The sequence below is a fragment of the Oratosquilla oratoria genome, chromosome 21, assembly GCF_046742065.1.
Source record: "Oratosquilla oratoria isolate Oo_2021 chromosome 21, ASM4674206v1, whole genome shotgun sequence".
Taxonomy (NCBI): Eukaryota; Metazoa; Arthropoda; class Malacostraca; order Stomatopoda; family Squillidae; genus Oratosquilla; species Oratosquilla oratoria.
This window is the reverse complement of record NC_134797.1, coordinates 44,170,517-44,196,415: the sequence shown is the minus strand read 5'-3', so window position 1 is coordinate 44,196,415 and position 25,899 is coordinate 44,170,517. Positions and strand designations below refer to the sequence as shown.

At 38.9% G+C, this 25,899-nt stretch overlaps 1 protein-coding gene across 3 annotated transcripts; it reads right to left on the bottom strand.

Moving 5' to 3' along the window:
• Nucleotides 1-812: 812 nt before the first annotated feature.
• On the bottom strand, nucleotides 813-25,811 carry LOC143036883 (FERRY endosomal RAB5 effector complex subunit 3). Of its 3 annotated transcripts, none has more exons than XM_076204792.1 (12): nucleotides 25,677-25,811; nucleotides 21,966-22,172; nucleotides 21,659-21,804; nucleotides 18,412-18,584; nucleotides 16,883-17,104; nucleotides 13,137-13,301; nucleotides 9,030-9,142; nucleotides 7,952-8,100; nucleotides 7,035-7,202; nucleotides 3,491-3,556; nucleotides 1,344-1,469; nucleotides 813-1,223 (listed from the first exon to the last, which is right to left on the bottom strand). In XM_076204792.1, the coding sequence occupies exons 1-12, from the start codon at nucleotides 25,786-25,788 to the stop codon at nucleotides 1,134-1,136; spliced, it is 1,737 nt and encodes a 578-aa protein (XP_076060907.1). In that variant the 5' UTR covers nucleotides 25,789-25,811; the 3' UTR covers nucleotides 813-1,133. The 3 variants fall into 3 exon arrangements, with proteins under 3 accessions (XP_076060907.1, XP_076060909.1, XP_076060908.1); XM_076204794.1 differs by lacking the exon at nucleotides 25,677-25,811 and adding an exon at nucleotides 25,574-25,586; XM_076204793.1 differs by lacking the exon at nucleotides 25,677-25,811 and adding an exon at nucleotides 25,359-25,556.
• Between the last annotated feature and the right edge of the window lie 88 nt (nucleotides 25,812-25,899).

Here is a 25,899-nt window from a genome sequence, read left to right as displayed (position 1 = left end):
AAATAATTTATTGACATGTTTATCTGGTGTCAAGTCACTTGCAATGATCACTTCCAAGTCCCTTTCTGAATCAACTTTTTTGACTTCCCCGTTTCCCATTCTATATTGACCCAATACTCTATTTTTGCTTTTTCCAAATTCCATTATGCTACATTTCTTAATGTTGTGTGTGCGTGTGTGTATGTGTGTGTACAGCTTTACAGAAGCCAGCCCTCCTATAGATATCCAGTGAGCAACTATGAACTGCTGTCTGTGCCATATTAATGCAAGTCCATTTTTGTCACCACCTAGCAGGAAGGGGAGGGGACTTATTGCTGGTTGTCAGCTCTCATTATCTAAAAAGTAGAGAAAAAATCATCAAAATTGAAGTCTTTGGTATATAGACAGATCATCTTGAGCTCAGGTTGGAGACTGAGGCACCAACTTCGTAGTGCTGCACCTCCTAATGGAGGTGAAGGTGTTGATGGGTTCTGAGGAAGGGTACCAGGGAGATGATTCTATCTAATGTCCAACTTTATTACTATCATTGATAGGCTCCTGCCACATATCTCATCAACCTATGTAAATAAGGAGTACAACAATAATTTTCCAATTGTAAAGTAACAATATATTTAACAATGATTCTATAATGTAAGTGGAATGCATTTTTGCTCCAAGAAAAAGGTGAAGAAAGAAAAAGAAAAAATCACACACACACACACATTCACATATATATATACATACATATATATACATATATATATATATATACATATATATACACATATATATACATATATATATATATATATATACACACACACACACACACACACACACACCAAATGGTCATTTCTCCCTTATCAAGGAGGATGCGAAGTCAAAACATACTCTCCCCCCCCAACAACATCCACCCCACACCCATCCGAAACCAATCCATCACTTCTTATACAAAAGGAGTTAATAGGAAAGCCTGAGGACTGTAGCCAGCCACTGTTGGGCTGCAGGTTTCCAATCAGCAAAACTCAAGGGAACAATCAACACAAAACTTAGTCTCCAAGAGATTAAATTTCAGCCATTCAACACAATGGCATTTGAAAATAAAATTATATACCTCTTGAGAGTTTACGACCACTTTACCATCAATAACACAATCACGAAGACTTGATCACCAGCGGGTTTGATACTCTGAATATTGATGGCAGCATTGTAGCAAGGTTCTGGAACAGTTCCTCTGATATACCCTATGGATCAAAGAATAATTACACCTCAATTACTAACAGCTACATTACATTAATGGTTTTAATAAAAAAAAAACATTTCAATGCAGCTATGAAAGCAGGCCACAAAATGCGAGTACTAACTTTTGGCACAAGGAACTGCATATTGTTCATTTCAGCTCCACCCCAAGAGGCCATCTCCATCATGAAACCTTTGACACATTTATACACCAACTCTGCTCGTTTCTGACACCATGACATAGTCATTTCCTGAAATAAACAAAAACTCGTATGTTAGTAAATTACAATGAGTTACATTGATAAAAAAACATGCCAACAAGAAGGCTTTCAGTCCTGTACCTCAGGTGTATTATATATAAATAACCTAGAAATATATGGATCTGCTAACAATCTTCTCTCATCTTCCATTTAGCCTTCTGATCTTTGTTATCTGCATTATCAGTCTGAGGTGCTGAGGAGTTGTGTTTTCAAGTAACAACATTGAGGCAATGGGAGGATGAACTCCCAAAGGCATATTATCCCAAAAAAGGGATCATCCATAAGGCCACCGTTCAGAGCATCCTGAAAACCACCACCTGCAGCCCCACAGGATTGATTTCTGGACTCTGGAACAAGCTCAATATTTACTTCAAGTTCCTTTTACCATACATTCTATCATTTCTTTTATTCTTTTTATTTTTCTATTTTTCTATTTTTTTTTAACAGTTCACTGGCACTTACACTCTTCATCTGCATGCCAGTGACATCAAAACAATTATAAAAGCAAGAGAGGAAAAGGATTTGGGTGTATTGATCATGGACAAATTGTCATCTGACAAACATATCAGCAAGAGCATAATACAGTCTGGACAACACAACAGATGAGAGATGTCCACCATACCAGGTTGACTTACATGATTGTGTACTATTTACACTTCAGTGTTGCCACACAGAGACAAGACATGACCACATCAGAGCATAACTGTAACTCTGTACTTTGTGGCTATGGTGTCACCAACACTAAGGAATCAATTAATCAGTCTTTTGCCACTGATCTCTCTTGCAAAAGACCCACAGCCTTCAGGTAACAAGCAACAGCCTCCTGGTAGGTCCACAAGTCACAAAAGAATAACTGACTTACACTTAAACCAACCCAATAGAAAATCTGTATGTAGATTTCTACTCAAATATCCATAATAAGTTGCCCCCAGCATTCCAAAGTATAGTCATACAAAAACTTATAAACACTCAGATCACAAAACAAGCACTCCACAATAAACCTCCAAATTTTATACTTCACCAGATATCAACACTACTGAGAAATCATTCCCAGGGGAAATAGTCTAAACATAAACTTGGCCTGACAACCAACTCCAATTACCTTAGATGCAATCACCATACAGATGACACAAAGCACTTTACTTAACCCCTTCACTCCGGGCCAAAATCTCGCAGGCAGCATTAGCTGCCAGACGTGCAATGTTGCGTCATAATACTCGCATTATAAAAAATAAAGTTACCGCTGTATTGCTTGTTCTCTTTCACCCGTGAATTTTGATAACCATAGAAAATATGATGAAGCCAGTTTACAGAGTATAGGGGTCACGCAGGTACAACTACAATATATATAATCAAGACGCCGACATCGGCATCCTCGCGTACCCACTTGCTCCTCAGACGCCTACGTAGGCGTCATCGTATCAAAGGGGTTAACACTGTCCTACACTCATTCAATCTAGACAAAACAAAATCTCTCCTCTAAGAGACTCGTGGGCTGAAATAGTGGCTGTGATTAGTTCATTGGAGATTTCAGGTGTCCTGCAAGAAAGACCTGGAACAACAGATTGATTGATCCAAGGGCCCACTCTGAAGTCTATTAATCAATCAACCAATTGATGTTACTCTGGGTCTATCTTGCAAAAGACCTGCAGATCCCAGGTAACTGGTAACGTCCTCTAGTTTGACTCATATGTCACTCAAAGAAGAGATTTTGTATTATTGTCTAAGCAGGGTGATAGTGGGGCAGTGTAGGATGAAGTGTTAAGTGTCTCTTCTATGTAATGGTTGTATCTGAGGCAATTGGTATCTAAGACTACGCCTTCTCTGTGTTGTTACTGTTTTAATGCAAGGTAGTGCCAGGGTGGTTCTTACTAGTCTTGGGAGTAATTTCTCAATTAGATTGATGTCTGGGCTTTGTGGAGTATATCATTTGTCAATAAAAAATTTGTATCATTTTGAAGTAGGTCTACAAACTACAATGTAATTTATTCTAAATCATACGAAATACTCACCTCTGACATTGTATGAGTGAGCAAAAGGGGAAGGGTAAGAGTTGTAACGTCTCCCAGACAGGCAACCTGAAACAATTTATTTACATCATAAGATGATGTGGTCAATGTCATGTTCATATGGATGGATGATGGAGACTACAGAGAGTAGTAATGACCTTTAAAGAACATGAGCAATAGCTGAGGTTTAATTAGGAAAGGATCTTCCTCATGGATGAAGGGTCATCCCTGTCTCTGGCCTACTGCCTGGGTCAGAAGCAATGCAGCAAGATACAACATATCCACAGCAGGGCCCCACTGCTTTATTTACGAGGAGCTAAGATAAAAAGGAAACAAATGGATGATGGTTGGGAATGGGATGGGTGGGGTAGGGGTGGGTCCAAGCCTTAGTCAGCTACCTCCCTTATAAGCGGGAAAAAGTCCTTGGTATATAGAGACAGAATAATTAAGACAAAGTTAATATAGGGTCTATATTAAGTATTTCCCAGTGGATGTGACAAATAAAAGGAGAAAGGTGCAAGAAATCAATTACAGAATATTAAAAAATTAAATCAATTGTTGTCTCAAATTTTGCTGACTGAAAACCCAAGTCCCACAGCATCTGGTAACAGTCCTCAGGCCCTACCATAGATCTCTCTGGGAAAAGTATTTGACTGATATTGGTGCTGTATTAGCATGGGACTGTTTCTATGTCATTATTTGAAAAATGGTAGAAAGAGGGAAATAGTCACCAGATGTCAGCGCTCCTTGTGTTTAAAGGTGAAGGGAATATAGACAAAGCTGATAAAGAGAGATCTTGGGCCCAGTCTGAAGACTGTGTGCACTTTGAATGGAAGTGAGGAAGTTGACAGAGTTTGGAGATGGGTACAAGGGAGACATATTTGACATATTTCTCACAGGACCACCTCACAGAAGGACACATCATCAGTTCCTTTAAGAATTCATATTCACATTAATCATATTTATAGTACATTGTAGAAACTGAAAGTTCATCATCATCAATTGGGGACATATGCCAGGGAGCTCACTGCTTCACTCGCATGAAAGAAATAACAGTAAAAGGTGGAGAGGAACTTTGGGGAAATATTCTACTGGATATGACTATCGAATACACATTGACTCAATGGGTGAAGGAAAATACCAGATAAAGAAACAATGAAGAACTGTCGAGACTAGATTTAATATTTACATCAGAGCCTGAAATTGTGGATAAAATGGAATACAAGATACCAATTGGGAAGAGTGACCACATACTAATAGAGTTCAAACTAAAAGAACAAATTGATTTGAGAAGAAATGAGAAACATAGAAAAGGAAGACTAATGTACAACAAAACGGATTTTGAAAAACTTAGAAAAAAAATTCAAAATGCTAACTGGGAAATTTTTTTAAATGAAGAAACAAAGATGGAAGAGAAATGGAACATCATACATACATACATATACCAAGGCTTTTTCCCCTTTACAAGGGAGGTAGCCAAAAAGAAAAAGGCATAAAATCATTCCCACCCATTCCATCCCTAAATACACTCCACTCCCCTCCACCTTCCCTCCCATCAAAGCACCTCCTGGATGACGGGTCATCCCTGCACCTTGTCCACTGCCCTGGGTCAGAGGCAGTGTCGCAAGGCATAGCACATCCACAGCAAGGCCGCTTCATTAAATCGGCGACTCCCCCCCCTCTCCGTCCACCCATGCATAAAAGGAGAAGACGGGGAGAAATCACTTCGGGCTGCGTCAAATTTTGCTCACACACACTACCTCACCCCCCATCCCCCCACCCATTCCACCTCACGCATCACAACATCATCCACACACAACCACCCTCCACTCACCCCCATCCCCTTCCCTCCCCCCCAACAGACACTCCCCTCTTCCCCAAAGCCCCCTTCACCCCATCCACCCATCCCACCCCAGGATGCCCCCCCCACGCTCACCCCCTCCACATCTGCCCCCCACACCTCCTTTACTAGTCTTTCCTCACTCATTCCTTCCATCCATGTGTCCAAACCATCCCAACACTCCCCCATCAACCCCACCCCCCAACCCCCCCTCCATCCCTGCTCTCCTCCTCACCTCCTCATCTCTCATGCCATCCAGCCCAGCAACCCCCATCACACCTCTCAGACACCTCACCTCAAACACACCCAAACTCCCTCTCTCCCCTCCTCCCATGCTCCATGCCCCCGCCCCACACAGCGCTGCCGGCACAATCACTCCTTCATACAGTCCCCTCCCAGCATCCACTCCCAAATGTCCATTCCTCACCCCACCCTTCAATCCACCAAGGCATCCACTCGCCCCTCCCAATCCACACTGGAACATATTAAAAGAAAATTACAAGGAGGGAACAGATAAATACATACCAAAGAAGAAACAAAAAGGGTATGCATAAAGTGTTAGTATAACTAAAAGTGTAGTGAGGCTAAAGACAGAAGAGACAAAGCCTGGAAAAGATAAAACAAAACAAAAAAAAGGGCATATAGTATTAGGTGAGTAAAAATCCAATAAATATAATGATTAATTACATTTTTGTGCATTTTTGTTTAGATTCGCTGAGGCGCCGCGAACTTTTGTCGAGCACTGTATACATCACACTAAGAAACATATATATAAAAATTCACACATAAGAAAAAAGAAACTACAAACAAGACAATAGAAAAATGCAAGGACCAACCTAAACTATTCTACAGTTATTTAAATGACAAACTAAAAGACAAACATGAAATAGTGAAACTGCACAAAGGAAATGATGAATATATAGATGATGTAGAAATAGCTGAAATTATGATAAAACATTTTAAATCTGTATTCACAATTGAAAGTTCACAAAATTGGGGGGAAGGACAGAGCAAAAGATCCCCTCCAATGAAAGAAATAACGGTGACACAGAAAGAAATAAGGGACCGGACCAAACAAAAAATCTTGACATCAGAAAGTCACACAGGCCGGATGGAATTACAAATTGGATATTGAAAGAATGTATAGATGAACTAATGGACAAAATACACAAGACATTGACTTCTCACCTCAAAGAAGGAAAGGTACCATAAGATTGGAAAAATGCAAATATTGTACCAATATACAAAGGGATGTGTATGGATGATGCTGTGATGCAAGATATGAAAATAAACTTAAAAAGGATAGCTACAGAAGAGATCTGAAAAAGAATAGCTTCCCATACAGAGTGATAGATATCTGGAACAAATTGAATGAGAAAACAGTGAGTGCAAAAACTATACAAGAATTTAAGATCAAACTGGATGCTGAAAGATACAATAGTGGGTTACTATGAGCATAGCTCTCTTCCCATAAAATACAACTTGGTAAATACAACTAGGTAAAAATACATACTGGCACCAGTCTTCACAGTCTCTCTGAGCAAGCTCCCATGCAGCTGCCCTTCCTCCCTCCCTCCCTTCCCACTCCACACAACTCTTGACAGGTTCAATCGACTTGCCCCTTCAGCCACGAATTCTTCTACGGGCATCCCTTTCTTCTCCTCATCGAAGGTTGCTCAGAACCTAAACAGATATACAATCACTCACCTTGAGAACATTTCGCAGCCCAAGGATTACTGGATGCCTTGAGTTGATGTCTGAGGACCGAAGTGAGTCATCCACAATCATGTGATAAACCAAGTGTACATCAGCCAGGTTGGAGTGACGAGTCACATAGAAGTCACCGGCCTTAAGATGCTGGGGTACTGGAACTGGCTGATCAGAAGAAAATGCTGGTTATCAATCAATTAATTTCTTGACCCAGTTCTCTCTTATAAGAGACACAATATTTATTTATCTATCATTACCAAGAGCTTTTCTCCCCTTTTAAGGGAAGCAGCTAAGTCAGAGGCACATACCTATTCCCACACATTTCATTTCCCTCCACCACCCTTTCCCATCTTGGCTCCTAATGGATGATGGGTCCTCCCTGCATCCGCCAACTGCCCTGGGTCAAACACAATGCAGCAAGACACACTACATCCACAGCAAGACTGCTTCACTGAATCGGCAACCACCCCCCCTCTACATCCCCTCATGCAAGAAAAAGAGAAGACGAGGAGAAATCCCTTCGGGCTGTGTCAAAATATTATTCACACATAAGCACCCCCAACCCCTCACCCCCTATCCCTCCCTTCCTTGCATAACAGTATCATCCATACACATTCTCCACTTATCCCTATCTCCTGACTTCTTCCTTCCTTGCTCAACATACATTCCCCTCTTGCTAAATGCCCCTTCACCACATCCATTCATCTAATCAGAGGAAATTTAAGTGCAGATCACAAATACAAAAACCAATAGACAGAAAGATAAAGAAAGCATTATGACATTTTAAAAGGTCTTTAGCTAGAGAAAGATCCAAGTTGAGATATTTTCAAGTCCCTCCTTAGTATATAAGAGTATACATGATAAATGATTTCTACTATAAAGTATGAAAGGTAACTTGCTTCAACAAGACTTACACTGCTGTCTTCATCACATTCATACTGAGGAGGTGGATTGTCTCTTCTCCATTGCACCACATCTGATACTAATTCTCGCACCTTTTCAAGCTGATCCTCCAAGCCCGGAAAATGTAGCTCAGTGGAGCGACTACAAACACGACCAAAATCTGAAAGGGAACAAGTTTTAGAACTTATTTTTATGAGCTATCAACCAAGGAATATTTCATATTCTAGACCACACTATTGTTAATAAAACACCAGATAATTTTGATATCTAAGAAATTACCTAATTATAGATATGCTATCTTCCATTAACAATACCATTAAGTCTATTTATCTATATACCAAAGGCTTTTTTCCCCTTATAAGGGAGGCCAACTCAAAAGACACATTCCCACTCCCATCCATTCCACTCCCATCCACCACCCTTTCTGCCCTCTCGTCTTAACTCCTCATGGAGGACAGGTCATCCCTGTATCCTGCCCACTGCCCAGAAGCAATGCAGCAAGACACAGTACATCCACAGCAAGGCTGCTTCACTTAATCAGTGACCCCATCCTTTCAGTCTCCTGATGTAGAAAAAGAGATGACAGGGAGAAATCCTTTTGGACTACATCAAAATATCATTCATACATAACCAGTGTGTGCAAATACTATTCAAGAATTTAAGAACAAAGTTGATGCTGAAAAGATACAAAAACGGGTCACTATTAGCATAACTCCCTTCCCGTATAATACAGCTAGGTACATACAACTAGGTAAATACATACTAACCCCCATCCCATTTTGTCTATGTCAAAGGAAAACTCTACTCATGGAAAAATTATGCTAATCTATTGTACTGCAATTGTCTCTCCATTATGCTGTCCCCCCTCTTGATAATGTCTTGTACTACATTTTTGATTATATATTTCTATTTTTGCCTCTGCCCCCTGTGGCAGAGGAAAGAAAGAATACTGCCATCGAGTTTTCCCACTCAGGTCGTAAAAGGCAGTTTAAACAGGACAGAGTGATGTGACTAGGTATCCTGCTCTCTCTAACCCTATTCCTTCGAGAGGTCAAGGCATATCGTTATGTACAACTGAATATATCCTACCTCTCTTAATTCCGGTGTATGTGTTGATCCTATCATCGACTAGAAGCACAACTCCGTTCAAGTTATGGGAGTACAAACTCATTGATGTCTGAATTCTCTGGGGAGGGATGTCACTGAAAAGACAAATAATCAGTTCAAAAAGTTCCATTTTTCCACATGAAATTTATGTGTTTTTTTTTTTTTATATCTTATATAAATATATAATTTTTATGGAAGGTTAGGCAAAGAACATATATTGAAAGAAAGCTGTCTGATATGATAGACCAGAGAGGGTTGAAGCGGTTTGGGTAATGAGGAGAATGCATACATACATACATATACCAAGGATTTTTCCCCCTTACAAGGGAGGTAGCCAAAAGACATAAAATCATTTCCACCCATTCCGTCCCTAAATACACTCCACTCGCCTCCACCCTCCCTCTTACCTTAGCACCTCCTGGATGACAGGTCATCCCTGCACCCTGTCCACTGCCCTGGGTCAGAGGCAGTGTCACAAGGCACAGCAGAAGAGAATGAATGAGGAATAAATGGTAGAGGAGTGTGAAAGATGGAGTATGCCCCAAATGAAAATGGGCAGCTGTGTAGCCCAACTTGCAGGACCACCAAGTGCAGGTACCCATCACTGAGGTCCTGTGCGGGAGCATCTGAGTCTTAGGACCAATCCCCAATCCCAAGAGTTGGGGGCCAAACAGGCAAAACACATCCCTGCCACCAGCTCTTGTGCAGGTGACACCAATTCCCGGGAGTAACTTGGCTTACCCAGGCGAGTACCACAATCCTCTTTTATTTCAACAATGCAACAATGCACCTTCACACTTTTTCTGCAGTGAGGAGTGATTCTATGGCAATCATCCCTCTTCTCCTACCATTAGCCAGAGGTGTAGAAAGCAATCCTGGGCCCACTATAAAATGCACAGTTTTTACAATTGAAAACTCACAATTGTGGGATGATAGTCACCAGGAAGGATCCCCTAAAATGAATGAAATAATGGTGACACAGAAAGAAATAAGGGACCAAATAAAGAAACTCGATTTCAGAAAGTCACATGGGCCAGACGGAATAGCGAACTGGATATTAAAAGAATGCATAGACGAACTCACAGACAAAATACACAAGATAATTGACTTCTCACTCAAAGAAGGAAAAGTACCACAAGACTGGAAAAATGCTAATATTGTACCAATATATAAGGGAGGAAATAAAGAAAATCCAACAAATTATAGACCGGTATCCCTTACAAGCACAGTTGCAAAAATATACATACATACATACATATACCAAGGCTTTTTCCCCCTTACAAGGGAGGTAGCCAAAAATGGAAAGGCATAAAATCATTTCCACCCATTCCATCCCTGAATGCACTTCACACCCCTCCACCCTCCCTCTTATCTGAGCACCTCCTGGATGACGGGTCATCCCTGCACCTTGTCCACTGCCCTGGGTCAGAAGCAGTGTCGCAAGACACAGCACATCCATAGCAAAGCCGCTTCAATAAATTGGCAACCCCCCCTCTCCGTCCCCCCATTGCATAAAAGGAGAGGACGGGAAGGAATCCCTTCAGGCTGCGTCAAATTTTGCTCACACAAATTTTGCTCACACCCCATACTACCTCACCCATTCCACCTCATGCAATCAAACATCATCCATATACAACCATTCTCCATTCACCCCTGTCTTCTGTCCTCTCCCGTCCTTCCTCAACAGACATTCCCCTCTTCCCCAAAGACCCCTTCACCCCATCCATCCACAACATTCTAGGACGTCCCCTCATGTTCACTCACTCCACATCTGCCTTCCACACCTCTTTTACTAGTCTTTCTTCACTCATTCTTTCCATGTGTCCAAACCATCCTAATATTCTTTCATCAACCCTATCTCCCAGCTCCTTTTCCACCCCTGTTCTCCTCCTCACCTCCTCATTTCTCACTCTATCCAGCCTAGTAACCCCCATCATACTTCTCAGACACCTCATCTCAAACACATTCAAACTCCTTCTCTCTTCTTCTCTTATGTTCCATGTTTCTGCCCCATACAGTGCTGTTGGTACAATCACTCCTTCATACAGTCTCCTCTTAGCATCCATTCCCAAATGTCTATTCCTCATTACACTCTTTAATCCACCAAGGCATTTACTCGCTTCCCTCAATCTACATTCTACCTCCACCTTCACTCCACCTTTTCCTGCCACATTTGCACCCAAGTATCTAAAACTATCCACTTCCTCCAGTCGCTCTCCGTTAATGCTAAAGAATTATTAAAAACAAATGGACTAAACACTTGGAAAAGAACAAAATATTAAACCCCAACCAATTTGGATTCAGAAGTGGAAGATCATGTACTACAAACTTAATATGCTTTTACTCAAGATTGCTAGATATAATACAAGACAGATGGCTGGGCAGATGGTGCCTTCCTGGACCTACAAAAGGCTTTTTACAAAGTACTACACAAAAAACTACTAAAAATTGAAATAATGGGTGGAATACAAGGAAAATTATTAGAATGGATGGAAAACTTCTTGGAAGGAAGAAAAATGAGTGATACTTAGAGAAAAGAAATTAAAATGGGTAAATATGATAAGTGGAGTACCCCAAGGCTCTGTGTTGGCTCCAATAATGTTTGCTATTTATATAAATGACATGGATGAAGGAATTAAATGCTATATAAACTTCTTTGCAGATGATGCAAAACTATTGAAGAGAGTGAGTAACGAAGAAGACTGCAAATCTTTTCAGGGAGATCTGGACAAAATCTGGAATTTGAATAAAAAGAATGAAGTGAATTTCAACATTAAAAATGTAGTATAATGGAATTTGGAAATAGCAAAAATAGAATATCCGGTCAATAAAAAAATTGGAACAAAAGAAGTTACAAAAGTAAACTCAGAAAGAGACCTAGGAATAATCATTTCAAATAACATGACACCAGACAAACATGTACACAAAATAGTTGGAGAAACCTACAACTTAATAAGATCAATGAAAGTGGCCTTTGACTACATGGACGAGGAAATGGTGAAGAAAATACTAGTTACACTGATAAGACCAAAATTAGAGTAAACAGCATCACTATGGACACCCAGTACAATAAAAACATAAAGAAACTAGAAAGAATTCAAAGAGCACCAATACAGATGGCACCAACACTCTGCATGTTGACATATGAACAAAGACTGGATAAACTACACTTAGGTATTAACTCTGGAGCAAAGAAGAGAGGTGATTTGATAACCATCTATAGAATTATGAAAGGGATGGAAATCCTTGACAGGGATGATCTACTTAAATGGGACAGAAGAAATACAAGGGGACACAAGAAGAAACTTAAGAAGCACAGTTACAGAAGATCTGAAATAGAATAGCTTTCCCCATAGAGTGATAGATACATGGAATAAATTGAAAGAGAAAACAGTGAGTGCTAAAACTATACACGACTTTAAGAAAGAACTGGATGCGGAAAGATATAACTGTGGGTCCCTACAAGCATAGCTCTTCTCCCGCAAAATACAACTAGATAAATACATAACAGAACGCCCACACACGCCAAGGGACATTAAACATCTAAATACCTATATCACACACAAATACTCTCTTCTCTTCCTCCACAACCACCAGACACCAGCCTGCAGAAGCATATCCATAATCACATTGTTCATTGCTCCATAACATACTGAAAGACAATATATTGCTGAATGCAAGACCCCTCAATATTCATCCCTCTGAAACCTATCTCCATTGAAAGGACAGTCCACCTGGCCAGACTATGGTGTGGCCACCATCCAGTCTTTCTAAGCGACTAGAAGACGCTGGATGACTGTATAGCAGATAACTGTCCAGGATGCAACACTTCACCCCATACTATACAACACATTATGGAAGACTGCATTGTACACAATCACACACACCAACAACACAATATACACTCTACAAGAATAAGGAATTTGTGGGAAAACCCCATTATAGTGGTGGCATCCCTCAGGGAGACAAGACTGCTCAGCCAGACAGTTTAGGGAACAACAACAACAACAACAACCAATCACTGCTCCCTTACTAAACAGTACAGTACAATAATCAAAATAATCAAATAAGCACTATCTTATTTCTTACATAGCATCATGCGTCTGGTACTTGCACAGTTGCAGGACATCAGCTGACAGAAGTCGCAAGTTATGCATCTGCTTCATCTGGGCTCCGAGATGAATTGTAAAACTCTCCTCCTGATTTGGTTCTGCTTCAACCAAAATCATATCCATGTTTGCTATCGATATGTCTCTGGAATATTACAATTTAATATTTGTTAGTTCACACCTGAGAAACACAAGAAACACATCAGTATTTAGTGGTCACCCCTCACCTTTTGGTATATGTATGTATGTGTTTATCTAATTGTGTACCTCCCTTGTAAAGAGGAAAAAGTCTTTGGTGTATGTATATCTGTGTATCTACTTAACTGTAGTATACAAGAAAGTAGTAATGCTGGTAGGGTCTTGTCTCTTATTCCCTAATTTATTATACCTGGCATCAAATTCATGTACAGTTCCAACTTGGTTTATATCCTTATTTTCCAATAGTCACACTTAGATTTGAATTCATGTATTGTTCCAGCTTGTGCTGTATCACCTAAACTATTCCAAGTATTTATACATACGTATACCAAGGCTTTTTCCCCCTTACAAGGGAGGTAGCCAAAAAGAAAAAGGCATAAAACCATTCCCACCCATTCCATCCCTAAATACACTCCACTCCCCTCCACCCTCCCTCTTATCTTAGCACCTCCTGGATGATGGGTCATCCCTGCACCTTGTCCACTGCCCTGGGTCAGAGGCAGTGTCGCAAGACACAGCACATCCACAGCAAGGCCGCTTCATTAAATCAGCGATCCCCCCTCCCTGTCCCTCCATGCAGAAAAGGAGAAGACGGGGAGAAATCCCTTCGGGCTGCGTCAAATTTTTCTCACACATACTACCTCACCCTCCATCCCCCCCAAGTATTTATGAAAACGTATTTCTTCACATCTTTTAGACATTTAGTCTTTCTCAATTTGTTCTCATGACCCTGTAAAGCCCTCCCATCCATAATCAAGAGATTTCTTCTATCAATGCAGTATGTATTTACCTAATTGTAGTATACAGGAAGGCAACAACACTCATTGGGTCCTGTCTCCTATATACCTAGAGATTTTTTCCCCCTTATAAGGGGGGTAGTCAAGTCAAAGGCACTTACCCACTCCCACCCTTTCCACTCCCCTCCCCCACCCATTCCACTTCCCTCCCCCACCCTTTCCTCCCTCTCATCTTAGGTCCTCATGCATGATGGGTCTGTCTGATGATGTCCTGCCTCCTATTCTCCAGATTTTATCATACCTAGCCTCAAATTCATGTACAGATCCAATTTAATTGATATCCTTGATATCAAATCATCAGATTTAGATTTGAATTCATGTATCATTTGAACTTAGGTTATATTACCTTTGCTGTTCCACATATTTATGGACATATGTGGAAAACTGTATTTCTTCACATCCTTAAGACATGTGGTCACTTAATTTGTTCCCATGACTTCTTAAACCCCTCCCATATTTAATCACGAGATCTCTTCTGTCAGTGCAATCTATCCTCTTTAGTGACCTGAAATCTGCAATCATATCACCTATTTCTTTTCAATCTTTTAAACTTGGAAGACCCAGTGCTTTTAGTCTTTCCTCAAATGGTTTATCTGCTAGGCTGGGGGTCAGTTTGTTTGCTGCCTTGTGTATTCCCCTTCACTCTGTGTGGGGACCATACTATCAATGCATAATCCAGTCTTAGACAGATCAGGATTTCAGTGAGTTTTTTCATCATCTCTTCGTTCATAGAGTGAAATACCACTTTAATCTTCTGAAGCACTCCATATGTCTCTCCCACAATATACCTATGTATGTATATATATCATAACTTCCTCCCTGAGGATGACCGAGTAAGGTTGAAATACGTATTGGAGAAATTAAAAAAGAGAAAACCGTACCAAATGTCTTTTGGACACCTTCTCAGCTATTTGGAACCAGCACAGAAACTTGTTGCATATGAGAAAATAAAGCTGTAATGATTATCATTTATTTTATATTATTTGTTTTTGTTTTGTTATCATTTATCTGTTTGATTCACATTTATTGCTAGTTATATGTCAATTTATTACTATATATTATTTACCTGTTTGTTTATTATTTAACTATACCTATGCATTTATTTATGTATTCTATTTGTTATTTACATTATTATAGTTTTTATCTATTCATTTATTATTATTTTTTTTTTTTTTAGCATCCGACCTAGATATGGACCAAAAGGTCTCCTATCGGCATGCTCCGCCTTTGTAATCCTTTCTAATATCTAGTATTTAGTATTTTGCTAGAAATAACTAGCACCTCTATCCTTGTGGACAATATCTCACCATAAATGTAATCTATCACATGGGAAAGGAGACATTTAGGAAGGGTAGCAGAATGTAGGGAGAGCAAGTTAAAAATGATTAGTATTCACTTTTGAGCAGAGATTAGCTTTCAATTATAAAAGAATGCTGCACGACCCTGGTCCACAGGGACGTCACTAAAGTCCCTATAACAGTGACCACATAAAATCTATGGAGTCACTATCCCATATAGGACTGAAATACATATAACTACCTATCAATATAAATTGTTCCATAATCTATTTTGTGTGGATGAAAGGGAGGAGGGGGGTTGCCATATGATGAAGAGGTGGGGATAGACCAGCTCTGGCTGTTGAGTTTTGTTATGAAAGCATTGTACCTCGTTGTACTGCCTTCTGCCCAAGCAGTAAAGCACAGGATAGGAATGATCCTTTGTCCACAAGATGCTCACATGGGAAGGGTACTGAATGGGTTTTAATCCCTATGTAGCATGTGTGTGCTTTCACTTGGCTACCCATCTTATAAGGGGGAAAGGACCTTTAAGAAAGTGCTCAACTGATTAATAAATTCCTTGAAAAATTTCTTTAACTCTTCATTGTGACAAATCAAATAATTCTCTAAAAACATCTACCTAACTCTAAAGTGAATTTTACCTATTCTTTGTGATGTCCTTTTTGTAAACTAAAATTACCCAGAATGAAGAGTGCAATGGGTACCACCATGCTGATGTTGATCAAGACAGTCTTAACTCCCTTAAATAAAGTGATACTCCCTTAGTTTACATATAACTTGATCCACCCACTCTAGAAGTAGTGCGGTGCTCCCCAAATGAAAAGTAAAGAGCACAATCAAAAGAAAACTATAAACAGCACTCAAAATAGTCCCTCTCCAAGCAGACAGAACACACAAGGAAAGATTTGAAAATCTTGATTTTCATTCAATCAGAAAAAGGAAAGGTAACACAAATACTGTGTTCAAAACAATGAAAGGAGTGGACAAAATTGACAGGTAAGATCTATTTGTGTGAGGTGAAGGAGTGAAAAGAGCTCATTGAAAAAAGCAAGGTGCCTGAGAGAATTCAAGAAACATAGCTCTCTATACAGATGCATCAATATAGTTCCCTACTTCTGCAAATATGATTCTACCTATCTATATATCAAGTGATTTTTTTCCATTTATAAGGGAGGTAGCAAGTCAAAAGGCACATACCCACTCCCACCCATTCCACTCCCATCCACCAGCCATTTGTTTCCCTCTTGTCTTAGCCCTTCGTGGATGACGGGTCATCCCTGTATCCTGCCCACTGCCCTGGGTCAGAAGCAATGCAGAAAGACACAATACATCCACATTAAGACCACTTCACTTTATCAGTGACCCCATCTCCATCCTCCTCTCAAGAAAAATAGAGAATACAAATCTCATATAAATAAACAAATCAAACCTACTTTGGGGACATAGGTGTCGTCACTTCCCGTCCAGCATGAGCTTCAAACACAAAGTTCTTGAATTCCCTAGACTGTTCTTCTCGTAAAGCAGTAATTTTTGAGTCCCACCGAGCCTCAGTGAACTGGCTCTCATCAATGTGACGAGCAGACAGGGCATTGACATCGTCATCAGTAAGTCGAGAGCCAACTGCACTTACAGCTGATTCCATTTCCTTGGTGTGTCTGAAAATACACAATATTGTTTGATGACCTAACAACAAATCAACCTAACAAAAGGTGAAATGCTGTAACTTGTTTTGACAGAAACATATTTATTACAAATTTTGAAATTATCTCTGACATATAATTCATGCAACATACTCTATCATAAACACTTTCACTACTACTGACAACTTGTACATTGTGCACGTGGTCACTAAAGGTGTTTGTAGTGTAATCAGTAAGCACACCTGCCCAGACAGTGGGAGGTCCTGGATTCGATTCCCAGGCAGTGCGAACTTTTCAGTGATGCTCCCTATCCAACATGATGCAGTGAGTAGGATCACATAGTGGTGCATGTTCCCAGACTGCCTGAGGCCCAGTGCAGGGAGATGTGTGATTGGTCACAAGAGGCAATTGTGGCATAATCAGTAAGCACACCTGCCTGGACACTGGGAGGTCCCAGGTTCAATTCCTGGGCATTACCAGCTTTTCAGTAATACTCCCTATCCAACATATATGAAGTGTCCAGAAACAGAGGGGCATTCCCGCCACTTTTACTGGCTACCACCAGGCGATCTTATTTTTCTGAAGGAAACTCCGATAAGCGAAAGAATGAAGCCTATCTCAATCAACCCCTTTGCTGTTACTGATAACTTGTACATTTTTCTGACTGCTGCCAGATGATTTTATTCAGCTTAGGGAAGCTGGGGTCACTAAGCTTTTCAAAGTTAATCCTCTTTCCAATGTCTTAGTGACTCCACATAAAGGATGTTTTAATGACATCTTACAGATTCTACAATAGGCACAATCTACAGGATAATGCACTTTTCCAAGTTTCACAGAATAAATATATAACAAACATAAATACCTTACCTTCTGAGTGAGAAAAACTTATGAAGGGGGAAATGCCATTCTGAGACATGGCAAAAATAGTGTGAGGGACACATACATACACATACAAAGATGGGTCACCACGAGCATAGCTCCCTTCCCATAAAATACAACTAGGTAAATACACTGCTTCTGACCCAGGGCGGTGGGCAGGGTGCAGGGATGACCCGTCATCCAGGAGGTGCTCAGATGAGAGGAAGGGTGGGAGGGGTGTGGAGTGTATTTAGGGATGAAATGGGTGGGAGTGTTTTTATGCCTTTCCCTTTTTGGCTACCTCCCTTGGAAGGGGGAAAAAGCCTTGGTATATGTATGTAAATACAACTAGGTAAATACTCTATCTATATACATGCACACAAAAAAAGAAGAAAAAAATAATTAAATTATGACATGTAACTTACATATGAGTAGTAACAGCTAAACCACAGTGGCTGGCCTACCTTTCAGCCAAGGCTTTTACTTCTTCCTCTTTCTTGGCCACAATAGAAGACACAGCATTGGCATAAGAGTGCTCAAGACTCAGTAGATTGGTTGCTGCAGGAGAATGTACCACAGAATGATACATGGCGGCAAAAATATCTCTCTCTCGGTTTTCATTTTCCGAGTTGGTCTTCTGCAAATGATAAAAGATGACAATCACAAAAATTCATTAAACCTCACTGTTCTGGAGTAAAAAGGAAAAGGATATTTTGAATTATTTGAAACATTATCATGTAATGTTCTGGATTTCTGACTAAAGATGATAACCATAATCAACAGATAATCTCACTGTCTACGAAATGTCACAATATTTGGTATTTCATACACCAAATCTGGCATGCCACATACCATTATTTTTTTATATATTTGTATACACTGTATTATTATACATCCTGGGACCAACAGGATATATATGCTGTCTTGTTGCATTGCTTCTGACTCAGGCAGTGGGCAGAAGACAAGGAATACAAGAGGACACGGAACTTTTTTTAAAAAGGATAGTTATAGAAAAAACTTGAAAAGGAACAGTTTCCCACACAGAGTTATAAATACATGGAACAAATTAGACAACAAAACAGTATGTGCTAACACTATACAAGATTTTAAGATAAAACTTGATGCGGAGAGATATAAAGACGGGTCACCACGAGCATAGCTCCCCTCCCGTATATTACAACTAGGTAAATACAACTAGGTAAATACACTTCATCCACAAATAGTTACAATAAGAGGAAAATAAATGGGTGATGGATAGGAGTGGGTGCCTGTTTTGTCTGTCTACCTCTCTTGTGATGATGATGATGATGTGGTTTAATGTCACAAACTCCCCTCTATCAGGAGGCTAGGACAGTGCCCCTTTACAGAGGGCTTTGTAGCTTGGAATTTAATGAACCATGCCCTTGGTTCAACTTCGCCAGTGGTGGGGTTCAAATTGCCATCCCCTTGACCATCGCTGCAAGTAACAACACCCTAACCCGCTCAGCCAGCGAGCTTCCTACCTTGTAAGGAGGAAGAAATCCTTGGTAGAGATGGGCAATACCACTGATTTTTTTTTTTTTACGATACCAAGTATTTTCTGCTCTAATACTGAAGTATCGAGTACCAATACCAAGTACTATAGTGTCCAGTATCGTTTATTTCGAGTACTTTACAGAAAAATCATTGCCTATATACATCCAACCTGCAACTCTGATCTTCAGATTTATTTCCTGCTATCTGCTGTCAACTAATGGAGGCTTGGCAACAGTCATGGTCTGCTGTCTCACCCTCTTTTCACCTTCACTCTCTAAAATCCAATGTAGACCGCTGAATGTCATCTTATTCATCTCATTGTCAGGTTATCATTACTTAACTGTGTGTTGGCCACACAGGAGAGTTTGAGACCATTGTTTCTTGTCTGATTCTCACACTGTAAACTCACTATACAATCAGAGAGATTATATGAATGGGTGATTGTGTTGACAGCAATGTATGGGGCATAGACTTGGAATTTAAGTGAGGCAAAGAAGAAAAGTTTAAATGTGTTTGAGATGAAATGTCTAATAATTATGGTAGGGGTTACAAGGTTGGATAGAATGAGAAATGAGGAGATAAGGAGGAGAGCAAGGGTGGAAAAGAAAATGGCAGATAGGGTTGATGAAAGAGTATTGGGGTGGCTTGGACACATGGAAAGAATAAGTGAAGAAAGATTAGCAAAAGAGGTATGGAAGGTAGAGATGAATTGAGTGAACTTCAGGGGACCATTGAGAATGAGATGGATGGATGGAGTGAAGGGGGCATTGAGCAAGAGGGGAATGTCTGTTCAACAAGGGAGGGAGAAGGCAGGAGATAGGGGTGAGTGGAGAATGGCTGTGATACAAGGAAGGGAGGGGGAAAGGGGTAGGGAATGGTTATATCTAAATGATATTTTGATGCAGCTCAAGGGGATTTCTTCCCATCTTCTCTTTTTCTGCATGAAGGGAAGGAGGAGGGGGGGGTTGCTGATTAAATAAAGCAGACATGCTATGGATGTACTGTGTCTTGTTACACTACTTTTGATCCAGGGCAGTGGGTGGGATACAGGTATGACCCGTCATCCATGAGGAGCTAAGATGAGAGGGAGAAAAGGGTGGTGGATGGGAATGGAATGGGTGGGACATGCATTTTGACTTGGCTACCTCCCTTGTAAGGGAGAATTTTTTTTTTTTTTTTTTTTTTTTTTTTTTTTTTTTTTTTTTTTCCCCTTCTTTTTAAAGCAAGACAAGAAGCATGCAGTGGGTCCCGGGAATTGAACTCACAACCACCTGTTCATGATTTCAGCATGGTATCCACTGGGCTATCACATAGCCCCACAATAATTCATCTAACACTGAATTGGTGATGGCACTAAAGAAAAAATCATCAATGATATGTACTGTACCATAATGGACAACTTGGTTAACTCTTCAAAAGTGTAGTGGTTACATTTAGGGGCTGATCTTCAAGGTGTCAAAGCAGACATGAACCTAAATACAGATTGAGTGTTGCTATTATTTGTAGATGATGATCATACTGATGTTATGAAACACTCCAGGCAAAACAAGAGACTATTTACTAATACAAAAATATAAACATATGCTTTTGAATCTGGGCAGTAATACTTTTGGAATGAATGTAAATACTGACAATAACTAAAGAAGGAATAGAATCCCAGACATAGCCATGAAGAGAGGGGGGGGGGGCAAAAGGGGCGTCTCCAATTACTTAACAAAATAAAATAAAAAAACATCCTTTGGTTTAAGTTCCACATTCAATACAGTATGAATTACAGAGTAAAGGAAGCAAGTAAACATTTGGACAAATTGAAAATTATGAGAAATACATATCCGGGGATATATGTAAATATATATATATATATATATATATATATATATATACATATACACACACATATATATATATATATATATATATATATATATATATATATATATACATACATATACCAAGGCTTTTTCCCCCTTACAAGGGAGGTAGCCAAAAAGGAAAAGGCATAAAATCATTCCCACCCATTCCATCCCTGAAAACACTGCACACCCAGCATAATATGAAACAGAAATTTTAAACAAGAGGGAGACAGAAAGCATGAGTCCAAATGCTGTAGAGATGAAGCATTTGAGAAAAGCAATAAGTGTTACAAGAATGAAGAGAGTAATCACATTTGATCAGTAAAAGAGCAGCATGAACAACCTGCTTCATTCTGCTTTTCCATTGTGAGACAATATGACTCGTTGTTACGGTGCCATCTTGGAAAGCCTGAAGAGCTCTCGAATCTTGCTGTCTGTAGTACTCCTCAGTCTTTTCTTCAATGAAGGCTTTTAATTTAGTACTCAACTCTGAAAAAAAATTGTTTATAAATTCATAGTAAGTCTCTATGCTGGCTTACCATATAAATGAATGTAAATCATATAAAGAAAAATTACTATATCAATGTATATAAAAAAATTCACAATGAAAAAATATCTGCAATCAGTCTATGTTGATCCATGGGCATTACCTTGATGCATGAAGACAGGTAAATTATGATGTTGAATGATGCGATGAGCCAATTCTGTGGCATGAGCTGAGGTTGGAACTGTGATTGGGATGTGCAGCAGAAGCTGGTTTGGATCTAACCCAAGAGTAAGCGTACAGGTACTGACTTCAGTCTTGGGGCCAGATAAAACTGTTGCTGCAGTTCCTGATGCCACCATTGTGTTCTTTCCTGTTTAAAAAAGATTGGACTTATTACTGGTGGTAGTAAAGTTTAAAACAATCAAATATTCAGATACAAATGTGTCTTTGTGAAGAAAAAATTATATAGAAAAAATGGAGCAAGATTTTGTTCTGTTAGAAAAGGACTGAATTCATTACTGATAGTACTAATGTTTACAACCATCAAATACAAAGACCAAATTGTCTTTATATATATATATATATATATATATATATATATATATATATATATATATATATATATATATATATATATATAAAATTGGTAACATCTTCACAATTCTTTATTTCAATCAGACATTTTGCACAAATACCATGTGCATCATCAGTGTGGTCTGAATAGAGAATAGTATTCTCTATTAACTGATGTGATAAAAATGGTTCTACCTTCATGTAAATATTTATAATGAAATAATTATAAAATGACATTCTGTATTGCTAAAACTGTACTATAAAACATTATTTTTTTTAAACACAGACTAACTATTGTTTAGAATGTACATCAATGCATGTCATGATGACAATATAAAGAAACATATAAAAACAAAGAATCATTCACTAAAACAATACAAGTTAGGGCTATGCTCATTTAATATTGGGCAATGTTTTACAATTGCTAGGGCTTCTAATAATAGTAAATCATAGTTGTTATTTGTTTGTTCAATTACCTAATTAAGTTTTGATCCTTAATCCTATGATTGCATTGCCAGGCATTGTCTCAAATGCTACTAAATGCAAGCCTGGTCAGTGGCTGACCTGTTCCGACCTGATGACTGTTGCACTACCCATGTTGGTAAAATTTTAATCTTAACTTAATTTTTTTATATATTTTAGAAGTGCACACCTACGCAATATAGCAATAGAAAATTAATTATTAATTAATTATTAATATGCAATTTTCTTGGCAGATATCAATAACAAAAAAGTTGCTAAAACCGATTTATTTACAAACGAAGTTGCGGAGGCTGAAGGATAAGGCGTGTTTATTTTGATAGATGCCAAGGCCTAAGAAATGAAAGGGTGATAAATTCTATTCTAACTTAATCTAACCTACCTAACCTAACTAACCTACCCTATATTTAATAATTCAGTACCTCAATTTCTAAAGATCACCTGGGTCATCGTCGTCATGGATGCTGATGGCCTGATTATTATTGTACCTCAGGCAATTAACAGATGACAGCAGAACCCCATGTTCTCTCAAAAAGTCCAAGGAAGCCCTATCATCTTTGTAACAGTGCTTATTAACGTCACCTGGAGTTGGAGAACACCCAGTCCACAATGTGAAAGCCATTGTCTAATTGACAGTGACTGGACTGGACAGATGACAACATGGCATCTGGACTGTATCCTAGCGACTTCATTTGTTAGTAGATTTGCTTGTAGCAAGGATTTTTGTTATTTATCAAAATTGCATATTATGTTTATGTATTACAATTTACAAAATAAATATCTAATTTTCTAATGTGATCACGTAGGTGTGCACAACTAAAATAATACCAAATTTCTAACTTAATTATTGTGGCTTTGTTTACTACTGAATTTGGTCATTCATCACAAGTGTTGACCACTTTCTGACAAAAGAAAAATTTCCCAGCATTTTCATTTTTTATTTTTATTTTTCATTTGTGTTATCTTAGTCTATTGATGTCAGGCATGGATTGGTTAGTTTAAATAAGTTAAAATTACATAGTTTAAATTAGGTTACATTTCAACAGGTAAGCAGCCAAAAGGAGAGGAGAGGGACGGATGGTGAATGGGGATGGAATGGGTGGGAATGAAATGGGCGGGAGTGGAATTATGCCTTTTGACTTTGGCTACCTCCCTTATAACTAACAGGAAAAAAACACTTGATATTTGTATGTATGTACATATCAACCTTTAAAAAATTGAGAAATCCGAGTCAATCCTAGCCTTGCATTGTCATATTTTATATTTCTTATCCAATTAAGAAATGAAAAATTCACTAATTTTCACATTTTATATCACTCTTCACTCACAATCCCCCTTTCAAAAAGCCCCATTTCCCAAACAGATTCAAAGATTAGGTAAGAAGGGTGAAAAAGGTAAAGGGCCTATGCAAGGAAGCATGTGGCTGCGGCCAAAGCCATTACTTTAACCCTATGTGATAGGGCTACTACGGCAGGTAACAGTCACTGCTGGACGGTCTCACTAATTGCCAAACAAACCGAACAAAACCGATAAAAGCCGAACAAACCAACAAAACCCAAACAAGGACGGTTTTTGCTCAAATGCACACTTCTATATATATATGGTTGCATTATTTGAACTATTTTCTTTAAAATGTGTGATTTCCATGTAATATGATCAAAGAGAAGTTACGTTTTTATCCAGCCCGTCCTCAATGATCATTGGTGGTATGGATCAAACTTCACTCTATTAAGTTTCTTACTATTGTGTTATTAGTGTAATAGACTACATATAGTTGAATTATTTCAACTCTTTTCTTTAAAATGTGTGATTTTCATATAATTTGACCAAAGAGAAGTTATGTTTTTAGCTTCTGCAAAGTTACCGACTGGTGGTTACAAATTTACCGCTAGCCTGCCATCTATGTTCTGCGAGTGCAGATCATCACTGAGCGTCAGGGTTGCCAGATTGGCGTTTTAAATGCCAAATGTTGCATTTTTGGCATGTTTTTACTGTGTTTGGCAGGAAAATTTGTTGGGTGGCATTTTTGGGGGGCGTTTTTAAATACCCGGTCGTGATTAGAGATAATTCTTTAACTTGTATCAAAAATTAAATGATAATGAATATGGCTGGACGAATCATAGCTGTGGTCGGTAATTTAGCAGAGGATAAAAACGTAACTTCTCTTTGATCATATCTATGATATTACATGGAAATCACACATTTTAAAGAAAATAGTTCAAATAATGCAACCATATATATATAGAAGTGTGCATTTGAGCAAAAACCGTCCTTGTTTGGGTTTTGTTGATTTGTTCGGTTTGTTCAGCAATTAGTGAGATCCCTGCTGGAAATCAAGGAAAAGTTTAAGTACAGGATTCAAACTCACAACTAAAGGAATGTGAGACCAGCATGCTTCCAATCACACACCAGTGCAATAGGAAAGAGAGAAGATTATAAGAGTACCCACTGATATGACTATCAATAGGAAATAGCAAGAAATTAAGTAGATCACATCACTTACTACTTAGGTCTTATTAGTAGAGCCACTGGCACTGAAAATCAAAATCAGTAGAACGAATGGCAATCCTGGATTATAGCGGTTTTATCTAACAACGTAATTGCTAAGAAATAGTTTTCTGCATAAATGCATTTACTTTGAGAATGGATTATAAGATTCCATCCAGATCAACAACATAAATAAATCTAAGACAAAGTTTGATCAGTGGTGATACAGACCGGATCTCACGAGCATTACCAACCATGTAAATTACAATTACGTAAACACAGGAAAAAAAAAAACAGTAAATAAGCCAAAAGTGAGTTAATAAATAAAAGTTACCTTGTGGAAACTGTGAAACAAAATGATAGTCCTTCCTACCACCAATGTAATCAATTACAACATTATATGGGACTATGGGGGCGTTGTTGACATAAATCTGTTTATCATACATTTTCAGGGGTAACAATTTGATACTTTTTTTCGTTTGTGAATAAATTAGATGTTCATCCCCATCGTCTTGACGCCCATATTTTCAGTTATAATAGGAGTCCCAGAAATACGA